Raw genomic sequence first — 25,265 nt, 5'->3', positions numbered from 1 at the left:
AGTGATGAGCTTTGTGGGCACTATGGTGTTGAACGCTGAGCTGTAGTCAATGAACAGCATTCTCACATAAGTGTTGCATTTGTCCAGTTGGGAAAGGGCAGTGTGCAATGCGATTGAGATTGCGTCATCTGTGGATATGTTGGAGCGGTATGTGAATTGGAGTGGGTCTAGGGTATCTGGGAGGATGCTGTTGATGATGGCCATGACCTGCCTTTCAAAGCACTTAATGGCTACTAACGTGAGTGCTATGGGGCGGTGATCATTTAGGCAGGTTACCTTCGCTTCCTTGGGAACAGGGGCTATAGTGGTATGCTTGAAACATTTAGGTATTACAGACTCGGTCAGGGAGAGGTTGTCAGTGAAGACACTTGCCAGTTTGTCCACACATGCTTTGAGAACACGTCCTGGTCATCTGTCTGCCCCCATGGCTTTATGAATGTTGACCTGTTTAAAGGTCTTGCTCACATTGGCTACCAAGCGCATTATCACACAGTCGTCCAGAACAGCTGGTGCTCTCATGCATGCTTCAGTGTTGCTTGCCTCGAAGCGTGCATAAAAGGCATTTAGCTCATCTGGTAGGCTCGCATCACTGGGCAGCTCGCGTCTGGGTTTCCATTTTTAGTCTGTAATAGTTTTCAAGCCCTGCAATATCCCACGATGTCATGTTAGGAGAGAACCCAGCCAGAAATAATCACACAGCCATTTTCAAAGCAACTAGATGCATCACAAATACCCAAAACACAGCTAAATGCAGCACTAACCTTTGACAATCTTCATCAGATGACAATCCTAGGACATCATCTTACACAATACATGCATTTTTTGTTCAATAAAGTTCATATTTATATATAAAAACAGCATTTTACATCGGCGCTTGACATTAAAAAATCTTTTCCCTCAAATGCTTCCCGTGAATCAGCGCTACAATTTACAAAATTACTATTCGAAAACATTGTTAAAATGTAATATTGTCATTCAAAGACTTATAGATTAACATGTCTTGAATGCCACTGCTTTGCCAGATTTAAAAATAACTTTGCAATAAAATCACACTTTGCAATAAACGACGTGGTATGCCCAGCAAAATAGGCTAGGCTATACATGTTGGAGCCATCTTGGAACGATCAACCATCAAAAATGCTATTGTAAATAAAACCTTACCTTTGATTATCTTTATCAGAAAGCACTTCCAGGAATCCCAGGTCCATAACCTCTTGAGGCTACCTGGGACGTTAGCGTGCCCCCCGTGGCGCACCCTATCAACAGCAGGTGCATTTCAAGAGCGGCAAATTTGAAACCAAATAAATGTACAAATTCAAATTTCTCAAACATACAACTAACTTACAGCCTTTGAAAGATAAACATCTTCTTAATCTAACCACGTTTACCGATTTCAAAAAGGTTTTACGGGGAAAGCATAAAGTTAGGTTATGTTAGGAGAGTACATTGACAAAAGCGGTGTGCAATGCATTGTCGATTCAAAGACAGGCGTCACCAAAACCATACAATCAGCTAAAATTATGCACTAACCTTTTACAATCTCCATCAGATGACACTCCTAGGACATTATGTTAGACAATGCATGCATTTTTAATTCTATCAAGTTCATATTTATATCTAAAAACAGCGTTTTACTATGGCGTTGATGTTCAGGAAATCGTTTCCCTCCAATACCGGCAGTCAAGTCATGACAACAAAATAATTAATTAATATTAGAAAACATTGCTAAAATATTATATTGTCATTCAAAGAATTATAGATTTACATCTCTTGAACGCAATGGACTTGTCAGATTTAAAATTAACCTTACTGGGAAATCACACTTTGCAATAATCTGAGCACTGCGCCAGAAAAATACGCATTGCGATACAGACTAACCGCCATGTTGGAGGAATCGAAAATCGAAAATACTATATAAATAATCCATTACCTTTGATTCTCTTCATCAGATGTCACTTCCAAAGAGTCCCAGGTCCATAACGAATGTAGTTTTGTTCAAAAAAGCTCATCATTTATGTCGAAAAACCTCCGTGTTGTAGCGCATGATCTAAGCCAGCCGGACTTCAATTCACTTCAAGAACGGAAAAAATATATTTCCGTTCGTTCAAACATGTCAAACGTTGTATCGCATAAATCATTAGGGCCTTTTTTAACCAGAACATGAATAAAATTCAAGGCGGAACATTGGGTTTTCTTTTAAAACGTTTCGGAATGAGAGTACCCACCATCAAATCGCACGCCAGGGGTCTAATGGACCATCACGTTCCATGGCTCTTATTCGGTCAGATCTCACTGTAGAACACTCAAAACACTTTGTAAAGGCTGGGGACATCTTGTGGAAGCAATAGGAAGTGCCAGAATATTCCTATCCCCCTTTGTTTTTCAATGGCATAGGCTCAAAGTCAATTCAACACATCAGGTATCCACTTCCTGTCAGAATCTGTCTCAGGGTTTTGCCTGCCAAATGAGTTCTGTTATACTCACAGACACCATTCAAACAGTTTTTGAAACTTTAGGGTGTTTTCTATCCATATATAATAAGTATATGCATATTGTAGTTACTGGGTAGGTGTAGGAGGCAGTTAAAAATGGGCACATATTTTTTCAAAAAATTCTCAATACTGCCCCCTAGCCCGTAGAGGATAACAAATGTAGTTTTGTTCAAAAAAGTTAATCATTTATCTCCCAATTGTTAGCGCGCTCCGAAGGTTACTGAAAATGTACCGTGATGAGTCGGACTTGTCGTCACGAATGTACAAAAAATATATATTTAAGTTCGTTCAAACATGTCAAACGTTGTATAACATAAATCTTTAGGGCCTTTTTCAACCAGAGCTTCAATAATATTCCATGGGGACGTTTGCATTGTCGTTTAAAACGTTTCGAAAGGGGAGGGTAGCCATGGGCGGCCGCGTCATAATGGTAAATGGCCCTCCACCTGTGACCACTTACCACAGCCTCTCTTTCAGTCAGTTTTGATAGTAGGAGACTCAAACCACTTTGTAAAGACTGGGGACATCTAGTGGAAGCCTTAGGATGCCTAAATGATTCATAAGCCCCTGTGTGTTTCAATGGCAAATGTTTGAAGTGATATCCACACATCAGATTTCAGTTTCCTGTCAGGATTTGTCTCAGGGTTTTGACTGCCATTTGAGTTCTGTTATACTCACAGACACCATTCAAACAGTTTTAGAAACTTTAGGGTGTTTTCTATCCAAATTAAACAATTATATGCATATTCTAGTTACTGGGCAGGAGTAGTAACCAGATTAAATCGGGTATGTTTTTTATCTGGCCGTGCAAATACTGCCCCCTATCCCCAATGGTGTCTGTGAGTATAACAGAACTCATATGGCAGGCAAAAACCTGAGAAGGTTTCATGCAGGAAGTGGCCTGTCTGACAAGGAGTCGTTCTTCTTGTCTCTGTTTATTGAAGAGTGGGGATCTTAGCTGTAACGTGACACTTCCTACGGCTTCCATAGGCTCTCAGAGCCCGGGAAAAAGTTGAACGATGACGAGGCAGCCCCAGGCTGAAACACATAATCGCCTTTGCCAAGTGGCCGATAAGAGGACAAAGGAATTAGGCGTGTGCCTGATTCGACCCCGTGCTGTATTTTCTTTCGTCTGTTTACCTAATTGCAGATTCCCGGTCGGAATATTATCGCTTTTTTACGAGAAAAATGGCATAAAAATTGATTTTAAACAGCGGTTGACATGCTTCGAAGTACGGTAATGAAATATTTAGAAATCTTTTGTCACGAAATGCGCCGTGCGCGTGACCGTTATTTACCATTGGGATAGTGTCTTGAATGCACGAACAAAACGTCGCTGTTGGAACATAACTATGGATTATTTTGGACCAAACCTACATTTGTTATTGAAGTGGAAGTCCTGGGAGTGCATTCTGACGAAGAACAGGAAAGGTAATCAAACTTTTCTAACAGTAAATCTGACTTTGGTGAGTGCTACACTTGCTGGGTGTCTAAATAGCTAGCCCTGTGATGCCGGGCTATCTACTTAGAATATTGCAAAATGTGCTTTCACCGAAAAGCTATTTTAAAATCGGACATATCGAGTGCATAGAGGAGTTCTGTATCTATAATTCTTAAAATAATTGTTATGCTTTTTGTGAACGTTTATCGTGAGTAATTTAGTAAATTGTTAGTATATTCGCCGGAAGTTTGCGGGGGGTATGCTAGTTCTGAACGTCACATGCTAATGTAAAAAGCTGGTTTTTGATATAAATATGAACTTGATTGAACAAAACATGCATGTATTGTATAACATAATGTCCTAGGTGTGTCATCTGATGAAGATCATCAAAGGTTAGTGCTGCATTTAGCTGTCTTCTGGGTTTTTGTGACATTATATGCTAGCTTGAAAAATGGGTGTCTGATTATTTCTGGCTGGGTACTCTGCTGACATAATCTAATGTTTTGCTTTCGTTGTAAAGCCTTTTTGAAATCGGACAGTGTGGTTAGATTAACGAGAGTCTTGTCTTTAAAATGCTGTAAAATAGTCATATGTTTGAGAAATTGAAGTAATAGCATTTCTAAGGTATTTGAATATCGCGCCACAGGATTCAACTGGCTGTTACGTAGGTGGGACGATTTGGTGCCACCTGCCCTAGAGAGGTTAATCCAGCCCCTGTGTCAGATTTCAAAAAGGCTTCACGGCGAAAGCACACCATGCGATAATCTGAGGACAGCGCCCCGCATACAAAAGCGTGAAAAACATATTACAACCAGGGAGGTGCGCCACGAAAGTCAGAAATAGCAATATAATAAATGCCTGACCTTTGATCTTCTTCTGTTGGCACTCCAAAAGGTCCCAGATACATCACAAATGGTCCTTTTGTTCGATAATGTCCTTCTTTATATCCATAAAAACTCAGTTTAGCTGGAGCGCTTCAGTCAATAATCCACCCAGTTTCCCTCCATCAAAATGCATACAAAATGAATCCCAAACATTACTAATAAACTTTTCCAAACAAGTCAAACAACGTTTATAATAAATCCTTAGGTACCCTAATGCGTAAATAAACGATACAATTTAAGACGGAGAATCGTTATTGTCTTTACCAAAGAAAAATACCAAAGAACGCACTCTCTTCCACGCGCTTGGAAACACTACAGCCAAAATGGGAGCCACCTACAAAAACTACAATTTCTGGCTCATTTTTCCAAACACCAGCATGAAACTCTTTCTATTGACTGTTGACATCTAGTGGAAGCCCTAGGATCTGCAATCTGGGAGGATTTCACCTTATAATAAAAGTGACAGCCATTGAAAACAGTGGTGGGCTGAATTGTTTTTTTTTTAATGGTTTGTCCTCGGGGTTTTGCCTGCCAAATCAGTTCTGTTACACTCACAGACCTAATTTTAACAGTTTTAGAAACCTTAGAGTGTTTTCTATCCAAACCTACAAACCTTCTATCCAAATTATATGCATGTCCTAGCTTCTGGGCCCGAGTAACAGGAAGTTTACTTTTGGCACGCTTTTCATCCGGACGTGAAAATACTGCCCCCTACCCAAGAGAAGTTAAAGAAGCAATAAAACTAGCTTTCTTTAAACTAGTTGAGTATCTGGAGCATTAGCATTTGTGGGTTCAACTACAGGCTCAGGTCCATTCTTGTTCTGAGAAATGAAGGCTATTCCATGCGAGAAATTGCCAAGAAACTGAAGATCTCGTACAACGCTGTGTACTACTTCCTTCACAGAACTGCGCAAACTGGCTCTAACCAGAATAGAAAGAGGAGTGAGAGGTCCTGGTGCACAACTGAGAAAGAGAACAGGTACATTAGAGTATCTAGTTTGAGAAACAGACGCCACACAAGTCCTCAAGTTGCAGCTTCATTAAATAGTACCCGTAGAACACTAGTCTCAACATCAACAGTGAAGAGGCGACTCTGGATGAGGGATGAGTTGCAAAGAAAAAGCCATATCTCACACTGGCCAATAAAAATAAAAGATTTACATGGGCAAAAGAACACGGACACTGGACGCAGGACCTTTGGCTAGAAGTCCAGCATCCTGGAGTCGCTTCTTCAGTGTTGATGTTGTGACTTGCAGGTACTATATAATGAAGCTGCCAGTTGAGAACCTGTGAGTTTTGGTTCCAACCGCCATGTCTTTGTGAGACGCAGAGTAGGTGAACGGATGATCTCCACATGTGTGGTTCCCACCAGGAAGCCTGGAGGAGGAGGTGTGATGGTGTGAGGGTGCTTTGCTGATGACACTTTCTGTGATTCTGCAGACTTTCTGCATTCTGCAGTGATACGCCATCCCATCTAGTGGGACTATCATTTGTTTTTCAACAGGACAATGACCCAAAACACACCTCCAGGCTGTGTAAGGTCTATTTGACCAAGAAGGAGAGTGATGGCGTGCTGCATCAGATGACCTGGCCTCCACGATCACCCGACCTCAACCCAATTGAGATGGTTTGGGATGAGTTGGACCGCAGAGTGAAGGAAAAGCAGCCCGCAAGTACTCAGTGTATGTGGGAACTCCTTCAAGACTGTTGTAATGCATTCATCATGAAGCTGGTTGAGAGAATGCATGAGAGCCAGTTTCATCATAGCTCTTGATGGTTTTTGCGACTGCACTTGAAGAAACGTAAAAATTTCTTGAACACTTCCGCATTGACTGATATGCATGTTTTAATGTAATGATGTTTTTTTGTTTCTTTTTGCTTATTTGAGCTGTTCTTCCCATAATGTGGACTTTGTCTTTTACCAAATAGGGCTATATCTGTATACCACCCCTACCTTGTCTCAACACAACTGATTGGCTAAAACGCATTAAGAAGGAAAGAAATTCCACAAATGAACTTTTAACAAGGCACACCTGTTAATTTAAATATAATCCAGGTAACTACGTCATGAAGCTGGTTGAGAGAATGCCAAGAGTGTGCAAAGCTGTCATCAAGGCAAAGGGTGGCTACTTTGAAGAATCTCAAAATAAAATATATTATTATTCTATAATATATAATATAAAATCCAATTTGTAAGTCGCTCTGGATAAGAGCGTCTGCTAAATGACTTAAATGTAAATGTAAATAAAACATAGTTAAAATAAAGAAAAACCCTGAAATGAGTAGGTGTGTCCAAACTGTTGACTTGTACTTTATATAAAATAATAATAATTAAGTATCAAGCATGAATCAGGCTATTTTTTATTTTAGGATCTTTTCGCTTTGGATATGGAGCCGTATCGGTACAGCGGAGTCAACCTGACAGGTTTCCGGATCCTCAACACTGAAAACTCTCAGGTGTCATCGATCATCGAGAAGTGGTCCATGGAACGCCTTCAAGCCCCACCTAAAGCGGACTCAGGCCTCCTGGACGGATTCATGACGGTACGATTGAAACTGCTTATGGCTCTGTTATGCTGTGCATGCACAAACATGTTTATTGCGATACTTAATTAAATTATATTGCTACATTTATGGGATTTTTCTAGTACAAGCACTTTGTAAAGCCATTGTGTATGGAATGGTCAGTTTATATGAAATGTGAAATATGAAAATGTAAGGAAAGAGTTACTTTATGGGTAACAGGACAGGATAGCCAGGGCTTTAGTCCAGGTGAGAGGCTCTCTGGGAGGGCACCAAGGCTGGGCAGTAATCCCGTCTGGAGCTTTGGGGTTGAAGCTCCTGGGTCTAAATGCTCTCTAATGAGACGATGTGGATGGTAATGGACGTTTATCTGCACTCCTTCACTCGCCTCCTCTCTCCCTCTATCCGCTGGGAACACTGCCAAAATATGACAATCTGTCAGTGTAAGGAGAGAGAGAGCAAATTGGACGGTAATGATGGGCTCTACTTTTTTTTCGGGGTGCCATCCAAAAAAGCCAGCAACGATGAGGTAATTTGAAAGTGAAAAAAAAGAAACATGGTCATTCAAGGTCTTTCTCTGTATTTATTTGTCTGAAACCGCCAATTACTTAATTTCGCTAGCATGATATGAAGCCCCTGGGGAGATGTATGCCTGTGTTTTTCTGTTTGGTATCACTTTCCTCTGTCTGGGTATAGGATGGCAGTAAATCCATGGTGAATCTTTAGAGATTCAGAAGCAGAAAAGCAATAACACAGGCTCAGAAACTGAAATATATGCTTGTGAATTGGAATTTAGTCTTAACCTTATCTTGCCTACTTGCTTATTGTTGCACAATGCGCAATATGATATCATGCCAAACTGTAGTTTTCTGTTTTTCATGGAAGCTGCAACCCCTAAACTAGAGCACATGCATGTCAAACACTGTATGCATGCTTATTCAAAGCAAAGACACTGTAGGCTCTATAAGTATCCTTTCAATTGTATTATCCAATGCACAGTAAGCTGCATTCATTCGGGTAGGAATCTGCTCTGATGTCTTGCCAGAGAAAGACCCATTGCCACATAAGGAAGCATACCAACCCTAAAGCAATTCCCCTAGGCTTATACACAAGATTAAACAACAACGCTGTTATTCATGTATGCAAGGATTAAAGTTGCCACACCTATTTCGAGTAATTCCTATCCTAGAGCAAAAATTATTGTTCAGGTTCATTCTCGAAGGCTGAAGCAGGCTGCTAATACATATTTAGCAATTGAGGGTGGGAACATTGTGGTAATTTCCACATGTAGCAGAGAAATATCAAATAATAGGGCACTATTAGCCCATACAAATGCATTGAATAACAGATTCATTACATGGAACAACAAACAGACCCCCAAAAAATCTAAACAAAGTTTTTTCTGAAGTGTCTGTCCTATATCTGAGAGATATAAGAAAGATCTAGATTCTTTGTTCTATTTTTTACATGTATTTAACCCCTTATTTTTTACTCTAAACAGTCTCCATATATATTTCCATACATTTTTTCAACTGTTATCGGGGGATCTTCCGACGAGTCTTGTGAGTTCCATGGTAGTCCTAAAGCAAAACAACCAACATGTTCGAGAGAGTCTTACCTTTCCAATGAGGGGTCATATTAGTGTGTAGCCCAAACTGCTACAGACAGAAGTTGGCAGATCGGCTGTACCAAGACTCTTGTGTCCCAAGACTCTTGTGGGGGTCGTAGAGCCAAACCGTTCACATACGTTTTCGTGAGAAGACCGATTTTTGGGATGTCTCATGGTCTGACAAACACTGCTGTTGATCAGTCACCTTCCACAGCAGATGCGGAAGGCCAACATAAGTAGATGCGGTCGATTGAGACGCAGCCCATTAAAAAATATATATATATATATCTCTAGCTTAAACTGACGGATTTTGCTGGATCCAATCAAGTTGTACAAACATCTCAAAGATGATCAATGGAAACAGGATGCACTTGAGCTCAATTTCAAGTCTCATAGCAAAAGGTATGAATACTTATGTATATAAGGTATTTATGTTTTTTATTATTAATACATTTACAAACGTTTCTAAAAACCTGTTTTTGCTTTGTCATTAACAGCTATAGTACCAATAGCATCCACCATGGCAGCAGGGGGGGGGGGGGGGGGGGGTAAATCCCAGCAACAAATAAATGTGTTCTGGTTTATGGACACCTCTACAATCAGGAGCTCAAATTTCTTGGGAACGGAAATATTTAAAGATGAAATTAGATTTGACATATATGGCCACTCCTCCCCCTTTCTGTAATCTGTCACATTATGACAATGTACTTCAATGTCTTTATCAGAGTCATAATAATTTAACCATGTTTCCGAGAGAGACAGAATGTCAGAACATGAGTCCTGTACCCAAATGTCAATTGTGTCCCTTTTTTAAATCATACTTTGCACATTTAGGTGTGTTAGCCCAACCTCCCTAAAGTCAGAGGGGATATTCAGCTCATTCCCATCAGAGCTAACAGGCATATGGTCATCTGCAGCTATTTGTTGAGTGAGCTGAGACTTTTCCAAGGTCCCTGGTTAACAACATGAAAGCAGAACAGACTGAGCATTTGACAGACCTCCCTCAAGTAGCTGGATACAGGGGCTGGGGCGGGAACTGGGAGAGCAGTGTTGGCGGAGCTCAGTCCACCCGGATGAAGCTCCCGCCAAAGGAGTGGAACTGCTGCAGGGGACCGGAGTGGCTGCCAATGCTCCATTCTGGGTGTGCAAAGGAGGACTTGGTGTTTCTGTTGCAGGGTTGGGGGCTGCCATTTGGGGCAGGAGTGTCCGAGGCCTGTCATGGGGATGGGAGTAGAGTAGGCAGGGTAACCAAAACTAGCCTGGGAGGGAAGATGTGGGGAGAATTGAGGAGGGTGGTATGAAGAGCACTGTGGCGAAGCTCCAAACTCTCAGTATATTAGGGCTGATTATGAGAATGATACATGGTATGGACTGCATCATGTGGTGCACTACCCTCAACAGGGTAGTGGTTGGTGCTGTGTAGAGCTGGGCTGAGTTGAAGTGGGCCTGGTCTATTAGAGCTGTGCTGTGATGGGCCAGGTCTGGTAGAACTGTGCTGAGGCTGGCCTGGTCTGGTTTGCTGTGCTGTGATGGTCCGGGTCTGGTAGAGATGTGCTGTGATGGGCCGGTCTGGTAGAGCTGTGCTGAGGCGGGCCTGGTCTGGTAGAGATTTGATGTGATGGACCGGGTCTGGTTGATGATCTACACTGATTGAAGTTGATTTAACGATGGACATCAATATGTGATCATTGCTTTCACCTGGAACCCTAGACCCACTCCAGTTCGCATACCGCCCCAACAGATCCACAGATGAGGCAATCTCAATTGCACTCCACAGTGCCCTTTCCCACCTGGACAAAACAAACACCTATAGTACCAGTCAAAAGTTTGGACACTGCTACTCATTCCAAGGTTTTTCTTTAATTTGACAAATTTCTACATTGTGGAATAATAGTGAAGACATCAAAACAATAAAATAACACATATGGAATCATGTAGTAAAAAATTATGTAGTAAAAATGATTTGCCAGCAGATTGCCGACTTGATTCATGATGATGACTGCTAGCTAAGACATTGAAAGTATGATGTTGACGTGATCAGTCCAATCAAAGCTACCGTACATATAACGTGATTTGACGTCATTTTATCTGTGGCCAATGACCTTGAGCCTTCTTGGAAGGGCACTTGTAATATAACTCTATGGCAGGACCCAAAGGGCTACAATTTTGGATGTCTATCCTTACTAAGGACTTCAACTTGATGATGACGTAGTGTCCCCATGAGTGACAGAACACTGAGCCAATCACGGCGCAATGCTCATATTTTCTGCTGGAGAGCCCCACCACCACAGAAAGCACTGAGCTAGGCTAAAACATCTGCATTTTGGAGCTGCCTCACGCAAGAAAACAAAAAAAGAGACCGTGTTTGTATCTGGCTTTAATAACTCAATGATGTATATATTTTTTTTACATTGTTTGCAAACTGATATGTGATACATATTAATAATGCCAAAATAACATGCAAAACAGGCAAGCCCCAAATATATATATATATATATATATATACATTTTTAGCAATAAAAAAAATATATATATATATATATATATATATATATATTTTATTGCTAAAAATGTGGGGCTCAAAACAGCCCGGAATGACGGGTTGCCTGAATGACGGGTCGCCACTGATCTGTACTTTACTATTTATATTTTTGACAACTTTTACGTTTACTCCACTACATTCCTAAAGAAAATAATGTACTTTTTACTCCATACATTTTCCCTGACACCCAAAAGTACTCATTACACTTTGAATGCTTAGCAGGACAGGAAAATTGTCTAATTCATGCACTTATCAAGAGAACGTCCCTGGTCATCCTTACTGCCTCTGATCTGGCAGACTCACTAAAAACAAATGCTTTGTTTGTAAATTGAACTGTGCCCCTGGCTATCTGGCTATCCGTAAATAAATAAAAAAGAAAATTGTGTTGTCTGGTTTGCTTAATATAAGGCATTTTAAATGATTTATACTTTTACTTTTGATACTTAAGTACATTTACAACCAAATAATTTTAATACTACTCAAGTAGTATTTTACTGGGTGATTTCTACTTTTACTTTAGTCATTTTCTTGTAAGTTATCTTCAGAAGAAAAGAAGGGAAAAGAAGGGTACTTTTTCCACCATTGGTTGGAATTGGCTTGGAGGGTTCGTGGGTGGCTTTTCACCATTTCTGTGGATTCATTGTTATAAAAAAGTATATGAATCCTATGAATTAAATTGGCCAGTTTGGGCACGATCATTTAGCTTAATTTGTCAGAGATAATCACACACCATAATATACACACAACATTTAAGACACAACAACAATACTGCTCTATCCAACCCAAATCCATACTTCAAAAACATTAACATCTACCTATTTTTTCTTTGTTCGTTCCTTGGAAATAACATCCTTTCATTGTTATATATTTTTATTTCCAAAAGAAAAATAGGAATAGAATAGAATCGGGTTGGAAAAGGTGTTCTAAAATCAGTAGCACTTTCTACTGTGTGTGCCAGTAGCCTTCTGCCATCTTGAGGGGAATCAGTAAATTAGGAACGAACCGAAGGAAATGTACAAAACAAGCTTATATGACCTTCCAAAGTATCCCTAGCATATATTGTTCAAAGTATCCCTAGCATCAAAGTATCCCTAGCATCTCCACAATACAGTGTCCTTCACATTCTATTTCTATGGTCCGTCAAGCCTCCCTAGCGCTTCTCTATATCCAGTGACCAGGCAACAGTTTTGTAGCAGATGGTTGCCAGGACAACACCATCCCAGAGTCACCTTGTGGTGTCATGGCTGATTGATAGACTGAAACAGAATGAGGAGGACGTCTATAGTCAGTCTCAGTAAAACATGCAGATATGCATGCAGTGGTTTGGCTCACTATACTGGCCCCTGAATTGATGCAGTATATACTGTATAATCACATTACAGTTTTTCCTAATTGCTAAAACAATTTTGCAAACAAGGCTGGTTTAATCAAAATATTTAACACAATTCACAAAACCACACACCCAAACTGCAAAATACCTCATATCCTGCAAAATGAAGCACTGCAACCAAAACTACATATAGCATTATCAAAATCAAACCTTTGCACGAAATGGCACAGACTTTGTTCATATTACCAGATTTTTGTCTAACCAACTACACACTGTTGGGCATAATGAAAAGCACTCTCCTCTTTAGTATACTTTGCCATAATACTAAAATAGTTCAAATTGTAGAAAATTCTTCAGATGCACAGAAATATTTGCAGATACACACACATGCTGTTGAAACATTTTATTTTTTATTTTTCACCAAACAAGTCAGTGCAACATATGCACAGCAGATATATTTACATTGGACTGAAGAAAAATATGTTCACCAAAAAACAGTAAACTGAAAAAGAAAATTGCAGAAAAAATGTGCAGAAAAAATATATAGGAGAAAAAAAAGAGGCAAGAAAAATAATTAGGCAGCATCTTGCCGCACAGCTGGGTCTGGCCACAACGCCTCATCCACATCACAGGCAATATCTTCTCTTGCCAGACATCGAGGGAAGAAGCGCCTTGAGTGCCTTATCCATCCCTGAATCACACCCACATCAATCTCATCACATGCCTCTTCCATAGCCTGCATAAGAGGCATGCACACAAAGGGCTGCCGGTCATATACCTTCCACCGCCATGCCGAAAATAACTCTTCTATGGGGTTCAGAAATGGTGAGTATGGTGGGAGGTATTGCACGAGAAATGATGGGTGGTCAGCAAACCAGTTTTGGACTGGGGCTCATGTGGGATTGTGGGATTGCATTAGCATCCATTTCCAGTACTCCCTGAAAACAAAGAACAAAAGCAGTCAATATGGTGTTATCCAGTACACTGGGAAACAATGTTGCGTGTAGTGTACTGCAGTCAATATTGTACTTATGTAACAGATGTATATCGTACTCTCCTTGCGTTGTGTTTTCTCCTAATAAATCACATCAGCCAGTGGTCCCAGTTGAGCATCATTTATTCCTGTTGTTAAATGAGAAACAGCACGGTAGTTGTGCAGGGCTTAATGATACCGATGGCTGTCGATGGCAAAAGCCCTTGCATCACATTTTCATACTGGGGCACAAAATACAAAAATACAATACAAAATATAACATGTGTAAATACCTGTTGTTAAATGAGAAACAGCACGGTAGTTGTGCAGGGCTTAATGATACCGATGGCTGTCGATGGCAAAAGCTGTAGCATGAAGACAACTGTGTTAGCAGTGGGCTTATGTGACCATTACAACGGTGTATGCTAGCTAACACTTATCTACAGCAATCATATGCCAAAGCACATTCCATAAAGCCCCTCAATCCCTAACAGGTACCATATACCCACACATGTATAAATCAGTAACGTACAGCAAACTTGTACACATTGTAAAATATAAAATATAAAACAGTATTCAGAACGTGACCTACCCCTTGCATCACATTTTCATACTGGGAAGACCTGACGTTCGCGATCTCCCCCTATCTGCAAGCGGGGCCAATCACAACACACCTTATTGTCATCAGTTGAACCAACCAATACGAATGCTTGAACATTAAGTACACATTGCTTTAGAGGCAAGTGGAAACATAACCAACCCTGTTACATTCTCCCCTGCTGAATTACACTTGCACACTATAAAGAAACAAAATGAGGTACGCAATACCTTGCAATACATATGTCACCAAATATTCCAGTGCAAAGACTATTCTCCAAAGAGAATTAGGGGAATTCAAAGACCCCGTAGGAAAACATGCCTGTTACATGTTCAGTACACTCAGTGACAATGAGAACCTCACAGAAAAACCTTGGTCTACTTGACCTCTGACCCATGACCTCCATGGGGTCTCTTGAATGAGAAAAAAAAAAAAAAGGGGAAAAAAAAAAAAAATGGACTACAGACTTGGATTCTAATCCTACACCCACACAGGTATTCTAATGAATTCTGTATGAAAAACCCTCTGTGTCTGCATAGTCTCTATGAGTCTCACTGGGCGTTTCTTAACCCGACCAGCCGCTGACCTGACAGGCCTAACAGAGTTAATACGTTTAACCTGTTCACCTACAACCACCACTGGTGGGTCACTTTCCACAGTCGGTGGATAGTCAAGGTCAAGGGTTCCGTGACTGTTGCTGGAGCTTGTGCTACCAGCGGCATCTTCAGAATGCCTTTTTTCTTCAGAGGGTTCGGACATTTCTTCCCCAAAGGTTAGCTCTGACACGCTTGTGCCACCAGTGGCACCCTCAGAATGTGGTGAGTTCTGAGGGTCCCTCGCCAGTGGCCCATCTTCCAGCACATCTGGGGTTTCTTTTTCAGAGTGCTCCGGCTGTCCTTCCCCCGAGGTCTGTTCTGATACCCACACACTAGTCCTCTCACCAATGTCCATTTCTGGTATATCGTTCACGGATGAGTCCTCCATCTCCTCACTCGGATCCTCACGGTCTCCCATATTAGGTGTCTCCAAGGCAGTGTCAGGTAGAGGCAAGAAGTTTACAGGCATTATCAGATTACGGTGGACCGTTTTCTCCTGGCCAGTCGACATGTTCTGTATCTTGAAGATGTGGATGTCCCTATTCTTCTCCGTAACAATATAGAGGTTGTTCTCCCAACGATCCGCCAGCTTCCTCTTTCCACGTTCACCCTTATTCGCCAGCAGCACCCGATCACCGACCTCCACTGGAGCCCCCCTGATCTTCCTGTTGTAGAGGCCCGCATGCCTCTTCAGCTGTTTGGTTGCCGACACCTGTACCGTCTCCATGGCCTCCCTCAGGTCTCTCGTCAGGGACTTTATGTACTCGTCATAGTCTACAACCTCTGAGTCTTGCAGCACCGTACCAAACATCATGTCGACAGGCAGACGTGGGGTTCTCCCAAACATCAACTGGAAAGGGGCGTAGCCCGTGGTTTCATGGACCGTACAGTTGTAGGCAAAGGTCAATGACTTCAGCTTCTGGGGCCACCTGTGCTTCGCTCTTGTAGGTAAAGCCCTGATCATGTTTCCCAGCATTCTATTGAACCTTTCGACTCCCCCGTTCCCCATTGGATGGTAGGGAGTTGTGTGCGACTTCTGGACTCCTGCAGCACTCAACAACTCAGCAATCAATTTACTTTCAAAGTTGGCCCCTTGGTCAGAGTGGATACGACGAGGAAAACCATACACACAGAAGATGTTGTTCCATAGCTGAAGGGCCACTGCTTTAGCTGATTGGTTCGGACACAAGAAGGCATGGGCCATCTTAGTAAAATGGTCAGTGACGACCAGGACATCCAAGGACTTGTTGTTGGAGTCTTCAGCAGACCAGAAGTCCACGCACACCAACTCGAGGGGCTCAGTCGTGATGATGTTCTCCAGTGGAGCTCTGGCCTCTGGCTCGGGGGCCTTACTGAACACACACCTCTTGCAGGTCTTGACATACTCTCTGACATCCGACTCCAGACCATGCCAGAAGAACCTCTGTCTCGTCAAGTACAACGTCCGCTGTTGCCCCTGATGACCGGCTTCATCATGGACACCCTTCAAAACTGTCGCCCTCATTGAGGTGGGTACTACATACTGGTACGTCTTCTTCTTTGACAGCAAACTTTTGGTAACGCGATACAGTACACCCATTTTCAGAGTGAGCTTCTCCCAGGTCTTCAGAATCCGCAGAGCCTCGAGTGGTTCATGGCCACGTTCCCTCCTAGAAGGTCTACGGCCCCTGTCCACGTAGAAGACAACTCTGGCGAGAGCGTCATCCTGGCGCTGCTTTGATATCAGGTCGTCACGGGATAGCACTCTCACATCTGACATCTCAGACGGCACCAGTGACTGAGTGAGCTGAGGCAGTAGCAGCGCACAGTTCTGTAGACCAGCCTCCCCTTGCGACCTCAGGACTGCTGACACCGCTTCCTTTGACAGAGAACCAGGAGAAGGATAGGAGGAGGTTTGGCAGTCCATGACAATTTCACAGGCACCTGCCTCAATTGACGGTGAGCAGCTTTCGAGGTCGAATGGGTGGGTCGACCAGCGGAACACATCTTGCACCTTCTCAGCACGTACTCCCGCAGCTTCTTCCAGCAAGGCCTTGTATGGAACCCTTGTGATGCGGTGGAGAGCACTCGGCTGCACAAATGGCTGTCTACTGAGTGCATCAGCAATGACATTTTTGGGACCGGGAATGTACTTGATGTCAAACTCGAATGGAGCAAGTTTAGCAACCCATCTCTGTTCACAGGCGTCCAATTTAGGCTTGGACAGGATGTACGTTAATGGGTTGTTGTCTGTCCATACAGTAAAAGGCTTGCCCCTTAGCCAATGACTAAATTTCTCACAGACAGCCCACCGTAAAGCAAAAAACTCTAACCTATGGGCAGGATACTTTGACTGTGCATAAGTAAGTGATTTGCTAGCGAATGCTACCGGTCTGGCTGCAGACCCATCCTCTGGCACCTGGGAAAGGACAGCACCTAATCCATTACTAGATGCGTCTACAGACAGCAAGAAAGGTCTACTAAAATCAGGGTGGGCTAGCATGACCTGATCGAGGAGAGCTTGTTTCAACTGACTAAAGGCCTGTTTGCACTCACCAGTCCAGTCTGCTGCTGTGAGTTTCCTATGTATTCCTCTTTTCCTCTTGCCTTTCCCGTGGCGTGGTGCCTTCGTCCCCGTTGTCAGCCCATGCAGCGGCTTAGCGATGGTGGAGCACCCCTCAATGAACTGCTGGTAATAGACTATCATTCCGAGAAAGGACCGAATCTTCCCCTGGGAAGGCACGTCCGTGTTATCCTCCATGAGATCCTTCTCTGTCATCCCTGTAATAGCCGTCACTTTTTCTGGGTCTGTGGCCACACCTCCTTCACTGATGACATGCCCCAAGAACCGCACTGACCTCTTCATGAAATGGCATTTCTTTGGAGACAATTTCAGATTATGGGCTTTGAGACGCTCAAAAACTGACTCCAAGCGTTGCAATCCAAGTTCTTCAGTCGGGGCAAAAACCAGCACATCGTCCAGGTAGCATAGGAGGCTAGAAAAATTTTGATCCCCAAAAATGCTCAACATCATCCTCATGAATGTAGCTGGGCTGTTGCATAGTCCTTGTGAAAGACGGTTATATTCATATAACCCAAAAGGAGAAGTGAAGGCTGTAAACTTCTTGTCGTCTTCATGCACCTCCACATTGTAGTAGCCGGAGGTCAAATCCATTGTAGAGAAGAAAGCATTGCCACCCAGGGCCGCCAGAGCATCAGCTTGGTGAGGTAGAGGGTGGGCATCCTTTACGGTGCGAGCATTGAGCCATCGGAAGTCTGTACACAGTCTCAGATCACCAGATTTCTTCCAGACCAGCACGAGCGGGGAGGCATACTCACTGCTGGATTTCCTGATTATCTCTCGCTCTTCCATCTCATCCAAGGCCTGCCTGAGCTTGTCATAATGGTTAGGGGAGAGCCTACGGTAAGGTAGCCTAAAAGGCTTAGTGTCACTGAGTCTGATGCGATGGACATATCCCGTAGCCTTCCCGCAATCTAGTTTGTGCCGTGAGAAGATAGACTCGTAGCGGGCTATAAGCTGAACTAGCCTGGCCTTACACTGTTGCGACAACTGAGTGGACTCAATGTCAATGTCACCTAACCCTAACTCGTGCAACACCTCACTTGTCACTCTGTGCGGGTTGACGGTACTGTCAACGGTCAAGCTATCTCCACTACCATTGTCAAAGTCTGGATTGTCATCCATTTTGTGTACCTGCTGCACCAGGGGGACCGGTTTGACAGTGGGCCCATCCATATAGTCAGTGTCAAAGTCCTCTAATGCCATGCAAGGAAAAACATCCGCTATCTTGGCATTCCGTCTCACCATTACTGGCTTTGGTGAGGGGTTGATAACTTTGACAGGGACCCAGCCATCGCTCCACAATGTCGCTACTGTTCTCCCCACTAGAATGTTTTTTGGCCTTGAGCGTGCCCTCGTAGGCTCAATAACGACAGCACTGCCTGCGGATACATTTTGAGGCGTACACAGCCGGCCCCAGACTAAATGTTCCTGCATAGGCTCCAATGTGACCGTCCGCTTCAGCCTTACTGTGCCCACTCTTTCTGGCACTTCAGTCCCTTTCCATCTCTCTACATTAGCCAGCAGACGGAACAGTTTGTCATCTCCATTGTGTTCAGATGATGACATCTTCTCCCAGAAGTCACCAGTCGTCTTCAGCTCCCTGATGAGGTGTTTAATCACGTTGCTGCCTAGGATAAGCTCATCACGTTGGCCATCCACTACTAGAACAGGGACAGAGACACTGCTGCCATACACAGACAGATTCAATTCACACACACCTACAGGCTTGGTCTTCAACCCCCCGCAGCCAACCAACACCACTTCAGTTGGACTGAGGGAGCCACTCTTGAGCACACCTGCTTTCTCAAGGCGTGGCACCACTGTTGAGCTCAATGTGCATGCCATAGAACCGCTGTCAATCATAGCGCTCACCTCTATAACATCCCCCAGTAACACACTAGTATAGAAGAGTTCATCGTTGTGGAGCCCTCTCTGTGTATTTTGCATAACGACTTTTTCGTTCGACTTGACTTCATCACAAACATTTGAATATAATGACTCTAGATCTACAACACTAACTGATTGGGGCACCTCACAAGGCCCAGCACTTCCCCCCATCCCGTGCGGGCCAGCTAGTTTTCCTGCCGCTGTGTCGTTGTTTGATGGAGCGACGGGAGTTACCGATGAAGTGCGAGGGCATTCTTGACGTCTGTGCCCAGCTGCATAACAGAGGAAGCATAGGTGGTTAGAATAACAATGATCCATTGTGCTGTGATTCGCATCACCACACAATTTGCATCGCAAAGACGGGTTCTCCCTTCTCCTGGGCCTCCCCTGGAAACGGTTATCATAGCCGCCTACAGGTTGCTGTGGCCTCTGCTCCAAGACCCGTTCAAGCATGCCAATCACCCGATCCAATGCCTCGGATGAGCCAGTTGTGGGCTGCTGCAAGGGGTCCGGACAGTTTGCAACAGCTGACACTGGCCTACTTACTTCCTGCGTCAGTGTGGTGACCAGTGGGGCCAGCCGCAAGGGACGTGGAGCCTTGCACTTCCACTGGTACTCCTCCAGCCTGCCATGGACCTCCGCAACCGTCCACTCATGCAATGGTTTGCACATGAATATCAATGACAGCTCTGGGTTCGGACAGTGCTTGATGAACATGACAGTCAGAACACGTGATGGATTGTCTAGCTCCTTGTTCTGCCTCTTCAAACAGTCCTCTGCCACCTCTATGGCCCTGTTCAGTCTGATCCAGTAGTCAAATGGAGTCTCCCCTTCCATTGGCAACGTAGAATAAACATCAGCTAGGGGCATGTCGGAGTTGACTGTGTCGCTAAAGTGACGCTTCAGAATGTCAAAAACTGGTCTAGGGCCCTGGCTTAAGTCAACTGTGTTACTGCGCAGGCTTACTCTTACCACGTCACGTGCCCGCCCTGACAGTTTACCCAAAACTTCATCTGACCTCTCCTGTCCATCATAGCCCTTCCTCTGCATGTACGCTAACATGGTCTCCTCCCACTCATGCACTGTGCATTTCTCTGAACCATCCCCCCTGAAACACACTGGTTCCCTGACATCATTTTTCACCACTACATTTAGACTAGAGCTGGCCCCAGCCATGGTACCACCAACATAATCGACCTTCTGTCCTACCCCATCTCCCATAGCCTTTGATTCCAAACAAGAGGCAATATTTTCACCTATGGAGTGACCTATCTGCTTAACAATGTCTGCCAGGAAATCCATAGAGACATCCTCCTTCCTAGGACTAGGTGAAACTGGCTCGAATGCACTGAGTTGAGGTAGCTCTAAATCATGTGGAAAGCGCACACTTGCCTGTGCAGTTGGCCTGGCCAGAGGTGTGGAAGTAACTGGAGAAATAGCTGCCCCCCTACCCACTGGCGGTGAAGGGTTAAACATGAAAACTCCCCTACCTCTCCCAAAACCTTCCATTTTTAAAATAAAATAAAAATAGTTCTTTTTTTTATGTAAATATTTAGACAAAAAATATATATATATATATATATATTTTTTTAAATCACAATCAATATGAACAATTCTATCAAATCAAAATGAACATAATCCACTCAAAACAAACGTTCAGTAGTAGATGTCTAACAAGACCAAGAATCAACACAGAAAAGTAACAAGAAACGCCATCATAAATATTTGTCGCCACCGTGTGGTAGAAAATGGCGTTGCCCTCACGTTAATTGGCTTCAGAAGGTTACTAGCATAACAGCACAATTACATCACTAAATAATCATAGCATCACCACATACAAGTAATAACCAGTACATTATATTTCCCCCCACTCACTCATGCTACCAGGAGCTCCCTGAGAATTCCACTTGTGCAGACTGCGAAACCTAGGCCTCTGGAGTGCATCAGCAACCGCAGTACTTCTTGAAGCCGGGTCTCGGATCCCTCCACGTGACGTCCGGCGAAGACAAGAAGACGAGTCACGGCACCAGTGTAACAGATGTATATCGTACTCTCCTTGCGTTGTGTTTTCTCCTAATAAATCACATCAGCCAGTGGTCCCAGTTGAGCATCATTTATTCCTGTTGTTAAATGAGAAACAGCACGGTAGTTGTGCAGGGCTTAACCTGTTTGGTATAGGGGGCAGTATTGAGAATTTTGGAAAAAATATGTTCCCATTTTTAACTGCCTCCTACACCAACTCAGAAGCTAGAATATGCATATTATTGTTCAGGTTTGGATAGAAAACACTCTGAATTTTCTAAAACTGTTTGAATGGTGTCTGTGAGTATAACAGAACTCCTATGGCAGGCAAAAACCTGACAAGGCTTCAAGCAGGAAGTACCCTGTCTGACAAGGAGTCGTGCGTCTTACCTCTTTTTATTGAAAAGTAAGGATCTTAGCTGTAACGTGACAATTCCCAGGGCTCCAATAGGCTCTCAGAGCCCGCGAAATAACTGAAGGTTTACGAGGGAACCTCAGGTTGAAATATATTATCGCCTTTTGTAAGTGGATGCTCGGAGGACCTTTCAATGATGCGCGTGCATGAGTCGCTTCTGAGGAGAAATTTTATTCGGCTGTTTAGGCTCAATGCATACTCCCGGTCGGAATATTAACACTTCTCTACGACATAAATGGCATAAAAATTGGTTTTAAACAGCGGTTGACATGCTTCGAAGTACGGTAATGGAATATTTAGACATTTTTGACACGCCAATGCGCCATGCGCGACACCGCGAAGAAGCATTCTAGAACTCACGAACAAAACGTCGCTGTTGGAATATAACGATGGATTATTTGGGACCAAACCAACATTTGTTATTGAAGTAGAAGTCCTGGCAGTGTATTCTGATGAAGAACAAGCAAGGTAAGAACATTTTTCTTATAGGAAATGTGATTTTGGTGGAGGCTGAACTGGGTGGGTATCTAAATAGCTAGCCCTGTAATGCCGGGCTATGTACTTAGATTATTGCAAAATGTGCTTCATCCGAAAAGCTATTTTAAAATCGGACATATCGAGTGCATAGAGGGGTAATGTATCTATAATTCTTAAAATAATTGTTATGCTTTTTGTGAACGTTTATCGTGAGTAATTTAGTAAAATCACCGGAAGTGTTCGGTGGGAATGCTAGTTCTGAACGTCATATGCTAATGTAAAAAGCTGGTTTTTGATATAAATATGAACTTGATTGAACAGACATGCATGTATTGTATAACACAATGTCCTAGGTGTGTCATCTGATGAAGATCATCAAAGGTTAGTGCTGCATTTAGATATGGTTTGGGTTTATGTGACATGATATGCTAGCTTGAAAAATGGGTGTCTGATTATTTCTGGCTGGGTACTCTGCTGACATAATCTAATATTTTGCTTTTGTTGTAAAGCCTTTTTGAAATCGGACAGTGGGGTTAGATTAACGAGATTCTTGTCTTTAAATAGCTGTGAAATAGTCATATGTTTGAGAAATTGAAGTTATAGCATTTCTAACGATTCAAAAATCGCGCCACTGGATTGAAGTGGCTGTTACGTAGGTGGGACGAAATCGTCCCACATAGCCCAGAGAGGTTTTAATGATACCGATGGCTGTCGATGGCAAAAGCCCTTGCATCACATTTTCATACTGGGGCACAAAATACAAAAATACAATACAAAATATAACATGTGTAAATACCTGTTGTTAAATGAGAAACAGCACGGTAGTTGTGCAGGGCTTAATGATACCGATGGCTGTCGATGGCAAAAGCCCTTGCATCACATTTTCATACTGGGGCACAAAATACAAAAATACAATACAAAATATAACATGTGTAAATACCTGTTGTTAAATGAGAAACAGCACGGTAGTTGTGCAGGGCTTAATGATACCGATGGCTGTCGATGGCAAAAGCTGTAGCATGAAGACAACTGTGTTAGCAGTGGGCTTATGTGACCATTACAACGGTGTATGCTAGCTAACACTTATCTACAGCAATCATATGCCAAAGCACATTCCATAAAGCCCCTCAATCCCTAACAGGTACCATATACCCACACATGTATAAATCAGTAACGTACAGCAAACTTGTACACATTGTAAAATATAAAATATAAAACAGTATTCAGAACGTGACCTACCCCTTGCATCACATTTTCATACTGGGAAGACCTGACGTTCGCGATCTCCCCCTATCTGCAAGCGGGGCCAATCACAACACACCTTATTGTCATCAGTTGAACCAACCAATACGAATGCTTGAACATTAAGTACACATTGCTTTAGAGGCAAGTGGAAACATAACAAACCCTGTTACACTTACATCCACATATGCTCGTCTGACCTCCTTTGTTTCTTTGAGACTTTCTCTCAAACGGCACCTTATGAAGTTGTTTCATTCTGAATTGGTTTCGCTTGAGAATGTGAGCCAATGTGGACAGACTGACTCGTTGAATGTTGTTGAATATGGTGTTGTCTTGGATGATGTGGCTTTGAATTTCTCGTAATCTGATTTCATTATTTTCCAAAACCAAGTTTACAGTGGCAGCTTCCTGTACCCCGGTGAACATTTGGCCCCTTCCTCCACCATAGCTGCGTCTCTCAGTCCTTTAGAAAAACAAAAAAACAGAGATATTACCCCCACAGTAGAGTAAATTCTACAGGAAATTTGTGCAGTTAGTGTATGACATCAGCTATTCATGAAGTAAACAGGTGTCACCCAACTGATACACTATGACATGGGGTGTACTACATAGTGTGAAAGAAATTTTGGCTACATACCTGTACTCCAGTCTAAATGTCCGGATGACACAGGCGACAGTAAAACGGCTCAAGTTGGGCTGCACTCTCTGTCCAGCCTCTCACATTGTCAGCCCATGGTTGATGACATGATCAACTAAGGTTGCTCTGATTTCATTTGAAAGTTGTTGTCTTCTTTGGCCATGAACTCCTCTACCAGCTCTACCCCTACCTCTCACTCTTCTTCCTCCTCTCATTCTCACCCTCCCTTTTCCTCTCTCTGCAACGACTTCCATTGTTATTGTAAAACAAAAGGTGCTCACCTGTGGTCTTTTCATAGTGCTTACTTCCTGATTGAAGTGGTAACAATTAACCATTGAGGTGTTTGGTCAGGTGGCACACGTATTGGCCAACTAGCTCATGTAGTGTCATTTTTAATGGCAGTGTTTTGAAATGGCAAACATGTGACTTTATGTCAGATTGTTGTGTCTTATGCAGAGAACCGTGTGCAGTGCATTTAAAAAGTGCCATTTTGAATTGCAAAATGTGTGTAAAGCAGAAAATGTGTTTAGACTTTTGGAGACTTGAGAAGAGGTTTTGCTCTCTGTGTGTCAGTTTAAATAATTGTGCTGTGCATGTCATTTTAGTGTGTTAGCAATTGGAAAAAACTGTAATGCTGAGTTCCCTGGGTTAGTCCAACAGTGTGTGAATGAACTCTGTATAATAAACTGTGTGTTTTCCTCAGCCAGGACAAGAAGCCCACACACAAAAGTGAATAACAGCATACAAACACACACACATACACACACATACATTCTGTTTGGCAGATTGTCATGTTTCGATATTTATGACATGTATGAATGCATAAGAACAGGGATCATAATTACACCCACGTGTGTGTGTCCGCGCAAGTACGTGCGTGCAGATGCATGCAGGTAGGGATACTAAATAAACCAACTTGTGTGTTTTGGGTGGGTGTTTGTGTGTGTTTATGAATGCAGGTATGTGTTGGTAAATGTATGTGTGTGTGTGTGTGCCTGTACATGCGTGTGTGTTTGTACTGTATATGTGTGCAT

General features: G+C 42.9%; 1 protein-coding gene across 4 annotated transcripts in view; it reads left to right on the top strand.

Moving 5' to 3' along the window:
• The window catches only part of LOC115195609 (glutamate receptor ionotropic, kainate 2), a 237,538-nt gene that overhangs the window by 83,711 nt on the left and 128,562 nt on the right, over window positions 1-25,265 (top strand). For all 4 annotated transcript variants that reach the window (XR_003878718.1, XM_029755669.1, XM_029755660.1 and 1 more), the window contains exon 6: window positions 7,188-7,361. Coding sequence is in view for 3 of the 4 variants with exons in the window: in XM_029755669.1 (XP_029611529.1) it covers window positions 7,188-7,361 (174 nt within the window). In the remaining variant the exon portion in view is untranslated. The remainder of the gene's footprint in view (window positions 1-7,187; window positions 7,362-25,265) is intronic.

Source organism: Salmo trutta, chromosome 1 (assembly GCF_901001165.1).
Source record: "Salmo trutta chromosome 1, fSalTru1.1, whole genome shotgun sequence".
Taxonomy (NCBI): Eukaryota; Metazoa; Chordata; class Actinopteri; order Salmoniformes; family Salmonidae; genus Salmo; species Salmo trutta.
The sequence above is the reverse complement of the archived record's forward strand: the minus strand, read 5'-3'. Positions and strand labels throughout refer to the sequence as shown.